The 12,687-nt window shown below is 37.0% G+C and overlaps 1 protein-coding gene and 1 long non-coding RNA gene across 2 annotated transcripts in view; both read left to right on the top strand.

Annotated features, from left to right (window-relative positions):
* LOC107752906 (UPF0524 protein C3orf70 homolog B-like) overlaps positions 1-1,572 on the top strand; it is an 8,549-nt gene extending 6,977 nt beyond the window's left edge. The window contains 1 exon segment of the mRNA XM_016568980.1: positions 619-1,572. Coding sequence (XP_016424466.1) covers positions 619-1,247 — 629 coding nt within the window. The 3' untranslated portion in view covers positions 1,248-1,572.
* Positions 1,573-1,911: 339 nt separating this feature from the next.
* LOC107752877 (uncharacterized) overlaps positions 1,912-12,687 on the top strand; it is a 12,746-nt gene continuing 1,970 nt past the window's right edge. Inside the window, exons 1-2 of the long non-coding RNA XR_001641401.1 lie at positions 1,912-2,125; positions 10,043-10,146. This is a non-coding gene — a long non-coding RNA (uncharacterized LOC107752877). The remainder of the gene's footprint in view (positions 2,126-10,042; positions 10,147-12,687) is intronic.

The following is a 12,687-nucleotide window of genomic DNA, read 5'->3' as shown; positions in this document are numbered from 1 at the left end:
ATCACTTGCTCACCAGTGGATCCTCTGCATTGAATGGGTGCCGTCAGAATGAGAGTCCAAACAGCTGATAAAAACATCAGAATAATCCACAAGTAATCAACATGTCTCCAGTCCATTAATTAACATCTTGTTAAGTGAAAAGCTGCATGTTAGTAAGAAACAAATCCATCACTTCAAATGAGTCATCTATCCATAATATTGCTTTCTCCAGTGAAAAAGTCACCTCATATGAATCAGGAGAGAAATATGCACGGATCAAGCACGCCTTAATGGTTTATTTGTTTCTGGACTGGAGTCATGTGAATTAGTAGTGGATTATTGTGATGTTTTCATCAGCTGTTTGGAGTCTCATTCTGACGGCACCCATTCACTGCAGAGGATCCACTGGTGAGCAAGTGATGTAATGCTAAATTTCTCCAAATCTGTTCCGATGGAGAAACAAACTCATCTACATGATGGCCTGAGGTTGAGTACATTTTCAGCAAATTTTCATTTTTGGGTAAACTATTCTTATATTCTACCTAAATATTCCCAAAGCCTCAGTTAAAATTTTCTGCTTGCTCCAGTCTTGTTGAGGTAATACAATTTTAATTCACAAATTAGTATGTGCTTTCTGAGACATCAAGGTAATAATCTCCTTTTACTCTGTCTGTACAGGTAAATATGTCTACCAGCCCATGACCAATGTCGCTCAGCTACCCAGCACACCTGTGCCGGCTGCTCCATCTGACTGCACGGACACAGTCGATCTGTCCATCTCACTGACTGAACGATTCCTCCGCATCTCCCCCTGTTTCCTGCCTCCACCTTGTCCCGAATCTCCCAAATACTGCAACATTGCCGAACTGTTCATCGATGACTACATTGTCAAACGCATCAACGGCAAGATGTGCTACGTTCAGCGGCCCCCAATTCACACGGAGGCCCCTCCCACCCCGCCTCAGATAAAACCCGCCTCTCTGACACCACAGAAACCACACACTGAAGACAAGCAGACTGTTGAGGAGACTGTTAAAGGACCAAAAATGGGCCACTGCTCTTCGCCCTCCAGCTCCGAAGACTCAGGGATCAATGCGTTGGGAGGACACTATCTGGAGTCCTGTGAAGAAGAGTCTGAGGAAGAGGATGAACTTAGCACAGATGGACACTCCAGTCCAGGAAGTCTATGGGACCAGGATGAATGCACCCTACTGTCCCCTTCCAAATCCATTGTGGAGATTATTGAAAATATTGAAACTACTGTGTGATATTTGTGTGATCTCTCTCTCTCTTTGTCTGACCAGATAAACTCATTGTTAAAATAAATATTGTATGTAGAGGAAAATGCTACATCCATAAAGACAGTGCTATACTTTGCATTTGTCTTTAATCTCTACACTTATTGTTACACCTAACATTGTCCTGAATTTGATGTTGATCGCAGTCCTTGATTTTAAACCTGCACTATGGAAGACTTTTTGGATAGAAGTAAACCAAATACCATTATTGAGCGAGAATCAGAACTATGTTCTTGGCTTACCTCAGTTCACTATAGTATGTCATAGTGAACTCGGGGTAATTTATGCTAAATAAATTGGGGAATTGGGGCTAATTTATTCAAAATGAATTATTTTATAGTCATGTCAGTAAATAGAAAATATGTCAGGCTACTGTGGTGGCATTTATGCTACTTGCTCCGATGACACATTTTTCAGATATTCATCTTGTAGGATTTTCTTCTTAGTATTAAATCTTTGTGTAGCTAGTAAGATATGGTGATAACATCCAACCATGTGACCTCAAACTATCAGAATGATCTGTGAAGAAGAGCAGTGTCGACTCTCAACCGAGGAAAAACTCTGTAAGCTTGCAATTTTATGTTTCCATCACTGATGGCGATAGAGAGGTTAACATTTTGTAGTGCAGGTTTGAGGAGAACAACAAAGAAATGACACTTCTTCACCTAGACCTGCTTTGCCACATTATAACTAGCCAGCTGAGCAGTATATAATGTTACATGTGAAATATTTGGACCCTTCTCAGGGAACATTTCATTCTCAATGAAGGAGTTGTTTTCACGTGTTTAGAGAGCAGAGTCTCAGTGATACTGAAAGCTGGCATTCGGTCAACCATCATCAAAGAGGAGGTCAGTGCTTTAGATATGCCATTTTTTTATATTCTTTAAAAAGAGTAGAGTAACAGACAAGGCCAGTTTTATTTATACATTATGTGTGTTCCCTGGAAATCAAACACATAACAGTGCTATTGTTAACACCATACTCTACCAAAGTAGATATGTTAGCATGTGCAATGAAGACATATTGGTGTTTCTTTAATCTGTCATGTTGCTTCTACCATATTTAGCTGGGTTCACTATTTCTAGGAGTTTGGGAGAGGAAAAGGCTTTGCTGGTCATTGATAATTTAATAGTCTCTAAGTGCTGAATATGACTGGCCTTTTAAATCACAGTCTTATGTAAGACCATTCAGAACCCTATGCAGTATACCGACATAATGCATTTTCATCAAGGCTAACCCTATTCCAAAACAGAACATGAATAGGGCACATCATTAACATTGGATGCAAATTATATTCATGCTACTATAACTAATATTAGTCATAAATGTTCCTGGCAATTCCTCCCTTCAGTTCTCTTGCCAGGTTTAACAAAAAGAAACAGGTGTCATGATATAAAAGTTTCTTTTAGGCCAAACCTGGCTGAAATGTTTTTCTGTTGCCTCAGTCATCAAGATGTCATGCTTGAAATGTCCTTGAAATGCACAGATTTTTTTATTTTTCCAATTCACATGCTCTGTTTCAGGATACACCATTTATGGTAGAGTTTTCCTCAATCCCTAACCATAAGAAGTAGCAATAGTAGTACTATTTGCCTTATTATTATAATCAAATTGAAATATTACACTACCAAATGACCATCAGAAACAGCAAAGAATGTTTGTGACGACAGGACAAGGAACAGTCTTATTGCACTGCAGGCTGCTAGATAGCTCAAAACCGGAGCATGTGATGTGCTTCAATCATTCCTCATGGGCTGTCAGGATACAAACATCACCTGGCTGCAGTAGATACTGATTGATTTCTTCTTGGGGTGCCGTCATGTTTGAATAGCACTTTTCTTACACTTCATTTTTAAGACAGCTCTTTAATGCTACTCCATTTGCTCTGGTGTGTGACCATCTTTTGTACAGAATCACCCCAAACATAAAAATTCTGTCTTCATTTAATGGCTTTGTCTCATTCAAAACCCCCTTTCTTCTGTAGAACACAAAAAGAATTGTTTAGAAAAATGTTTATGCTGCTCCATATGACAAAAGCATGTAGTCGCTAAAGTAGGTAAAAAAGCAGCATGAACATTCTTCAAAACTTTTCCTTTTGTGTTCCATGAAGGAAAGAAAGGCATACAGATATGAAATGACATGTTGTGTTGAGTAAATGCTGACAGAATTTACATTTTGCGGTGAACTATTCCTTTAATAAGGCAGAGAAAACACAAAGGCGATCTTAATTATGATTTGACATTTACTGCCCTGATTGTAAATTTGTGCTGCATAAAGAATGGGGAAAAAGTCAGAATGTCAAACAGCAGGTTCAAGTCCTCTTGATTTCCCAGCATCGTTTTGCGTGTGTCCTTTTCAGCATTGAAAGATTCCTCTGAAAATATGAATATTTTAATACATAAGCCCACACCAGGCTGAGCACACACAAAGACTGAGTCAGCTCAATGAAACCACATGCACAGACGCATGCGCCGAATGAGCGGAAACTCTGCCGCTGAACATTCTTATTTTCAGGACAATCGTATTTTTTCTTCTTCGTTGCAGGAATAATATCTCTTTCTTACTGAGGTAAATCAAGCCACTACTGGATCGGGAACTCACCAATAGTTCACCTGATAAACAGCTGCCACAGTCTGTGGTCCGTGTGCAGACCTCTGTGGGAGATCTGGGTTTGATAAGCTCCATAAATGTCCACCCCGCCGAGCCCTCCGCTGCGCTCACCCTGTAAAATATTCATTGCTTTTCTCTTCTCCTCAAAGATTGTTTTTTGGAGGTTGTTGTAAAAAAAAGATTGTAAAAATACGCCCCCTTTAAAAAAAAAAAAAAAAAAAAAAAATCTGGTGTTGGGGGGGGGGGGGGGGGGGGGGGGTTGTTGTTTTCTTCAACATGGCCCTGACTCCACAGTCTATTCAGACATTCATTATACTAACCGTGCACAAACAGTGCTTTTTCAAGGAATAGCAGTGCTGACAGGGTAAAATTCACAATGCAAATGAAGAGGAATACTATTGAAATTGTAGGTGTGGATGCTGCTGAGACAGAAAGGCTGAAATTGATATTCAAATGTGCTTGATATGAATTGTATGAGACACGTGTGTGTTTGATGGCCGGAAATCATTTATACCTTATGAATTGACAGTAGCACAGATGCTTATTGTTCTGTGTGTGTTATTAGCTCTCCTGGGTAGGAATACATTCATAATAGTGTGAGTCACATGTATCTTCTTGTAAATGACTTCAGCAGTCATATGAGACTATGAATCTGATTAAGGTAATAGTTTTTAAGTGTCATGTTCTCTCTGCCTCTCTGTTCATTCAAGCCTGAAGTGCTCTGACCTTGAAGCATTATGGATAACTGACTATGAAAGAAAATATCAACGTAAATACTGATGCTGTTACTTTAATAAGTTTTAATAATCCACTTCAAATAATCCACCTGCATCCTGCCTCAAAATACATTAAAAAAAAAATACAAATATAAAAAATTCACACAATTACTTCCAAAGCTACATTTTATTTTTAAATAGCTAAAAAGGCATAAATATGATTCGCCATCCAAGCCCAAAGCTTCTTAAATTATTTTCAAAAGTTATTTTGGTTATTATACTCACTTACAGTATAACTCATTAATATTAAGTGGTTATTCATTATTCATGAAAGTATGAATAATTCATATTCATGTTTTTTTTTTTTTGTTTTTTTTTTTACAAAAGTACTTTATTGTAATCTGTAATGAGTCCATTTTCAAATTTTAGCAGTGTTTTTATTCCATTTATAGTGAAGCACTTGTGACAAATGAGGCACTCAATCTGTGAGAGAATAGCACAATACTAGTTTTTCAGATTTCCATTGTTCTAAGTGCTTAACTGAAGATACCCAAAATAGGGTGATGAAAGTAGGATAAATATTGTGCTAGGCAGGCATAACCAGTCTGTCATCACAAATATGGGGCAAAATTTTCCATTCAGCTTTTATGTACATTTTTAGAAACCATCTCTTGCTTGCTACATAATTGCATTTCAGTCTGTGTGCATTGAATTTATTTAATACACGAGTTTCACAATTTGAGTTGAATTACTGAAATAAATGAACTTTTCCACAACATTCTAATTTATTGAGATGCACCTGTATATATATGTATATATATATATATATATATATATTCATTGAACACATGTTGACCTTTTGTGTCCCCTCTATATGAGGTATTTTCACAATGAAACTTGCCATTACACCACCTATTTTTGACTATTCAGCTAAATTCAAACACAAAAGTTTTAAAAAGAGTTACAAATGTATACAAAAGTATATTGTATTTGTAAATCATACAACAAATAATTTTAAAATTAAATACCTTTTATCAGATTTGAAGTTCAACCTTTCAGCTAAAATCTACCATCTTTATATGGATCACTCTTGTCTCAATGTGTGCCAGTTTCATTGTGTTCACCTCACACCCATGAACCAACAGCTACAGCAAAATTATTATGATATTGGAGTTTTTATTATTTATTATTATTTTATTCTTATTTAGAATTGTATTTATTTTAATTCATAAAAATTATTCTACTTTAAGAGGGTTTTGTTGGTGAGAATAGAACACAAGTTGTAATTGGACCGACGGTTTTTAGGATTTCACTATCTGACGCCCAGGGTTTCCCTATGCTGTGCATAATACATGTATTCGTGCAAACACTTTACTTCGAAGCTGCACATTAAACCGTTAAAGGTAGAACCAGCCATAAAGCATGGAAATGTAGAGTAGCCTCTATTTCACAGGTTCTTCCTGGCTCTCTCTTTCTGTCTCCCCCTCTCATTTCATCTCGTATCCAAAACTGAGCAATTTTCTCCTCTATTCAATATATGGAAATGAAATGGTAACAAAACCCAGCGACTGTCGTCAAACTCTCGAGGGAGTTGAATTTGGCAGACTCATTTGTGTTTGAATGGCTGAGTGCAGTGGGGAAACCATGTGGGAAGGGCTGGGCTGGCAAACACAACTCTGCTGATGAAGTGCCATGTAAATGGGGCTGTGGACTATGCAGATGGGCCCTCAGCAGATAGTTTTCCACATCACAGGGACGTGTGCCACACTGACCTGGAATACGGCACGCCGGCGGTTTTCCCTCTCATCACCTCTCCACCCCCAGTCTATTATCATGAGAAAGAGCAGCATGCTCGCTGGCGGCGAATACTGATGGCTTTGTGCTGATAAGCGGAAGGCCATTGTGGCTGGATTATGTTTTTTGACAGATGTGCTAAGTGCTTGTTTTGGTGATTTGGTTTGTGTGCTTTCATAGGTTGTCTGATGTGGGCTCAATCTGCGCTGTACAGCGCTGTTGTTTTTAAATGCCAAGCATTTTATCAATGTACAGGCCAACAAATGCGTGTTTTTTATTTATTTATTTATTTCCCCCCCAGAAAAAGCAGTGAAATAGCGAGCAGTGAACAAATTCTCTGTGAGCTTTTGTAAAGAGCAGTTATTTTAGTTCAACCATTTTTCAGCATCTCAGCAGTTCCCTCCACACTTCATTTTCACTGTTTCACTGCAATAAATATGATAAATAAATGAAAAAAAAAAAATTGGTGATGTGTTTCTATCCTTAGTGATAATAGTAAATAAAATAATATTATAAACCTGTGAAACAAAATAATAAAATATATTACATAGTTATTGAAATTAGGGCTGAACGATTTTGGAAAATAATCTAATTGCGATTTTTTTTTACCAATATTGCGATTGCGATTTAATATGCAATTATTTTTTTTAAAGCTCTTTATGTTCTGTATTATTCAACAAAGACAAGCTATAAATCATTGTATAGTATGACCAACACACTATTAGATAGATTAAACATAAATGTTCTTTTCTGTAGGCCAGGCCTATACGTTACGATGAAATTAGGTGATGCATGAATTGATATGAATGACATTTTTATTTAACAACTACAATCACAGTATATTGACTGATTTGTTGAACTTCCAACCTTGTAAGCATGTAATAATTATGACAACATAAAGCACTGACAAATAAGCCTGGTGTAAACATTAATATGAAAGTCAGTAACAAATCACACAAACTAAAGTAGATAAATATAAAAGCAGAAATATCAAAACAAATCTGTTGCTTTACCACACTACTTTAGGTAATTCAAAGTCACTGTAATAAACATATGTAAACATGTGCACTGCACTTTTTAAACACTGTCTGTTAACTTTAAACCAGTGGTTCTCAAACTTTTTTGGTTGCGCCCCCCTCAGACTACCAAATAATTTCACTAAACATTATGAAAAATCTGTGTTTTTTCATTAAAAAAACCTACGTTGTTTCACCTATCAATTCGTGTCGATAAAGTATAATAGGGTAAATCCTGTATAGTGATTTATAGTGCTTGCATAAAGCAAGTAGTGCATATGTAGCCGGGGAGGTGGCTAGTAGTAGAGGGCGTTTTTTTTGGTTGCGCCCCCCTCAGACTACCAAATAATTTCACTAAACATCATGAAAAATTAATGTTTTTTTAATTTAAAAAACCTACAGGGGAGAAAAACACCTGCATCACTTGAAACATTGAAAAAAAGTATAGAGAGATTAACATTATTATTATTCTACGTGACCGTGTAATCGCAGCCTCTGCGATTGAAAAATCGAAATTTTTCATATCGCGATATTATCGCAAATGCAATTAATCGTTCAGCCCTAATTGAAATATAAAAGTAAACATTTACAAAAAAAACTTTTTTAATAATTGCATATATATTTCATGCGATTAGCAAAAATGTAATGAACAATAATGACTATTTTAAAATAAAAACTATCTTAAAATAATAGTATGATATATTAAATATATACAGTATATTGAAATATTATCATGTAAATAATTATATAATATATTATTAAAATAAATTGCATATGTATTGCATGAAAAAGAATAATGCAACATAGCTTATTAATGAAAGAAATCTGAAAAACAGTATCTGTTTGTTTCTGACTCATGGTGTCTCGTTGTTCTGAATGGAACAAAAACTGTTCTATTCTCTCTAAGCACTGGCAAATTCACTTCTAATCAGTAAAACTTCCCATGAGACAGAGACAAATTGTCTCTCCTGTTTGCTCTCTTGAATCCTGTCGAACATCTGCAAAACTCCAGAGGCAGTTGAGCCTATTTGAGCCATCACTGTTAATCCCACTGTTTCAAGAAGAATCCTAATCAACACTGAAAGAGTGAGTGATGGATGATCACTGTCTACCTCTCTATTTTTTCTCTCTCGGTTCTGCCTAAAGATATCTCCAAAGTTGACTGACTTTGTAAACAGATGACAGTTCATGCTCTGTTCAGAAACTGTAGTTACTCATGCCCTCATTCTTTCATGAATTTAGGGGGCCATTAACTCTGATGCTCATAGGTTTTTTAGTTCTTTAATCTTCTAAGACACTGATATCAATATGGTGCCAGTTTTGGTCTCTCAAATCTTCTAGCAAAATATAACATTTGCATTTAGTGCATCAATGAATTTGCTGGCAAGGATGTCATATAGAAAGGGGGGCATTTTTGTATTCAAAATGCTTTTACATATCGAAGGAAATCTTGGTATTTGTCATGTAACCATACCCTGAAGGCACCTGAATGGTTTTGTCTTTCTGCCAAACAGATTTGAGTACAGTCCAGTTTTCAACAAAACTGGCTCAGATCATACAGAGTGCTGCAGGGATGACGTGTTTTTGTAGGCCCAAACCCGGAAATTAGTCTCATTTTAGCACTCCTGGTTCCATTGGCCCAAAGTAATTAGATTTTTGAATGAGTTTTTGGTTAAATGCTTGGAATAAGGTCTGTTAACACAAGCTCAAGATATTTTCATGTTTTACTCAGCAGCATAAGATACATCCCTCTTGGTAAAGGTGGTTGCTAACAATTGGATGAAAGGGACTAAAGAGGTTGTCAAGGATATGTTTAAAAGACTGAAAAAGTTGCCAGAATACAACCTTGGTGTAGTTCGTTTATAGCCTATGTTTAGCTTTTTACTTCTGGCATTGTATTTAAGATTCAAAAGACATCGAAGTTACATCTGTGATGATTATCATAATGAAAAATATGTAAGAATCATAGACTTTTGTTGTTCACGGAGCTTATTTTCTGCAATATTCCAAAAGCCAAAATCCTATTGGGTTTTTGTTGAGGGAGCTAGAGTGCTAAGTTCCTAGTTGGCCTACAAAAATGACGTCATCACTGCAGCACTTTATTGAAATGAAGCCTCACTAATGTGGATTTTTGAAGCGCAAAACCATATGACTATAACACAAATCTGAATGTGAGGACATGAGCCTGTATGTTCATAATGCTTTATCAGTTTGCAACATTTGGAATTTGCATTGCAACCATCATGCCCTGAGGGTGTAGGTTTCAAACAGCACCACCTTTTAATAATAAAATGTAATTAATAATAATATAATATTATTATAGATTTTATTTTATTAAATATGTATTTATTTATTTGTTTTGTTTGTTTGTTAATGTGGATACTTACTAAAAAAATTTATCCAAAATAGACAACAGTCAAGATATTTCAGTGATACATTATGAATACTGTATTCTGTATACTCTATGTTTCATTCAGCACTCTTGTGTTGTCTGAATATTTGCCATGATGTAAATCTCCCATAATCAGCAGCAGCCACTTTGAAGGTTGGAGCACTTGGGTGAACATTGCTTGCTCATTAAGCCTGGTCGCTTATTGAAATGTTCATAGGGTTTCTTGTTTGTCAGCAGTTGTAGACTTGATGCTGAAGAGAGGTGGAGGTCTGGTTAGGCTTTGGAAAGCCTGTTTGAGGAAAGAAGAGGTGTGTTTTCAGCCCAGACAGCTGAAGTTGCAGGTCAGTTGAGTGAGTTTAATGAGGTGGATGTGCGATAAAACTCATGACACAGTGCTTGACACTAAATTTCCTCTCTGCTCCCTTCATACACAAATCCCGGACCACCTGACTAATCATTTAACCCTTGTGTGGTGTTCATATTTTTGTTATTCAGCCAGTGTTTGTGGGTCTGGTGGACCTGCTGTTTTTAATTCAACACAATCAAAAATTTTATGTTAAAATACTCAACAGATGTTTACTTCATCCCAATTACAAGCAATATAAACTGCATATATGGTTAATATCTGCCCTTTACCTTTGTTAGATCACATTTATCCTAAACCTACCCCTTACAGGAAACTTTCTGCATTTTTAGATTTTCAAAAAACTTAATTCTGTGTGATTTATTAGCTTGTTTACCCGTGGGGACCTCAATTTAGGTCCCCACCGTGACACAAGTCCCCATGAGTCTGTGTGTATTCAGGTTTAAGTCCCCACCAGAATAGAAAAACAGGTACACACATCACATACACACACACACACACACTCACACACTAATAGCAGGCTCAGACAGGAGGAGGACAGAGTGAAGTTACACAGGACCTACAAATTCCACACTTTTATTAGGCCCGGGTCCAGTGGACCCGTATGGGATCAGAATCCCGCCAAATGTATTGCAGTCACGGATAAAAAAATAACAAGCGTGAAACCAAAATTTAAAAACGCAAGTACAATTTTATTGCACAATATTTTAAAATGATATTGCAAAAGTATCCGACTTGCACACAAAATCATGTTGTCCTTTCATTATATCTGTGACTGCAATACATTTGGCAGGATTCTGATCCCATAGACCCAAACGTCCTGTATATAATATAAATATGTAGGGGTGTGTACAGTGTGTGATCATTGAAAATTTGTTCTGATATACTGTATGTTCTTCACAGAAAATGAGCCAAGGCCAATGAGCCTGAGTTTGAAAAAATAATTAATCATATAATTTTTCTTTTGATAAAAAATGAAAACGGGTCCCACAGACTGAACACCATACAAGGGTTAATAAGTAAACAGGAGAATATATGAGGTGTGTGTGTGTGTATGGAGGGTTGAATACAGAGAAGAAAATATTAATTATTATAAACAATTTTCAAAATAAAGAATCTTTGGAGAAAAATAAACAGGTCAAATACATGTTAAACATTAGAGTGAAATATGTTTAATTCTTGTTGCAAGATGCTTAGAAATCCTAAATAATGGAGGGAATGATAAAGACTAAACAAGTTGCTTTCATCACTTTATTTTTTTGTCCTGTCAGCTTTTTGTCTGGGTTTCTCTCATCTTTGTTGTTTTTCTGGGTTTTAAGGTATACCAACATTCCCCACAGTCTTTAACCACATTCATTCTCAATTATGTTTTGTTGCACAGTATTTTGCAGTGTGTCAGATCTGTAGAAGTACATCTAATTAAGACCAAACTGCTTGCTTGCATTTTCACCGTCTTGTATGTAGAATTATCTATAAAACACACACACACACACACACACACACAAACAAACAAACAAACAAACAAGCAACAACAACAACCAGTCTCACCTTCAAGTTCTCTGATCCTTCTCCTAAAACTTGAACAATTAGTTTATTTAAAATTACATTAAATTTGCATGTTGAGTTCTGCAATGTTAATTAACAACACTGAACCTTGGGGTATCACATGACAAAGATAAATTTGCCTCATCAATTATCAACTTGTTTAAATGTTATTTCATTACGGTGTACGTTCATATAATGGGTGATTAGACTATTTAATATGCAGCTGAAAAATTATCCACTGTATCAAGCAACATTTCTTGTCACATACTCCCAAAAATGCCCTAAATGCTATAAGCATCTGTAACTAAATATGAATGTGTTATGTTTTATATATATAATAAATATACATAAATATAATATATATAATAAATATATATAATAAATATACTGTCAGACTCTGTTCCGTGTTTTGTATATGTCTACCTCCTCTGCTACGTGTGTTTTCCTGGTTCCCTGAATGTTATTAAAGTCTCCTTGGTGATGTAGGCCTACTCCTCGTCTCCTCGTTCCTCGCTCAGCGCTCCCTCACAGTAGCGAACGTGACGGAATACCGGACCAAGACAGAAAAGTAAGCGGCGCTCCTTCTCCCCGTTTTGTTTTCGTTTTAAAAGTCTTTTGTTTTCCCTTGCTTTCGTCGAGTATGCCAGGGAGTTCTGCGGGATCGCCGCAGTGACGGCTTTAGATGACGCCACCATCAACTCTTTGTTCTGGCACGGGGCCAATTACCATCACCCCGTGGACCTCCCAGACACCACGGTACTAAGCAGTAGGGAAGGGATCCTCCGGTGTCTGGAGAGCGTCCGGCCCCGAGCCATAACCAGCCCGCCGGCCACGGCACTCTCCAGCCCGCCGGCCGTTCCGAAGTCAAGCCTGCCGGCCGCGGCATTCTCAAGCCCTCCAACCACTCCAAAGTCAAGCCCGCCGGCCGTTTCTCAGTCAAGTCCGCCGGCCGCGGCATACTCAAGCCCGCCGG

The sequence above is a fragment of the Sinocyclocheilus rhinocerous genome, unplaced genomic scaffold (genome assembly GCF_001515625.1).
Source record: "Sinocyclocheilus rhinocerous isolate Xijiao unplaced genomic scaffold, SAMN03320098_v1.1 scaffold1252, whole genome shotgun sequence".
Classification (NCBI taxonomy): Eukaryota; Metazoa; Chordata; class Actinopteri; order Cypriniformes; family Cyprinidae; genus Sinocyclocheilus; species Sinocyclocheilus rhinocerous.
The sequence above is the reverse complement of the archived record's forward strand: the minus strand, read 5'-3'. Positions and strand labels throughout refer to the sequence as shown.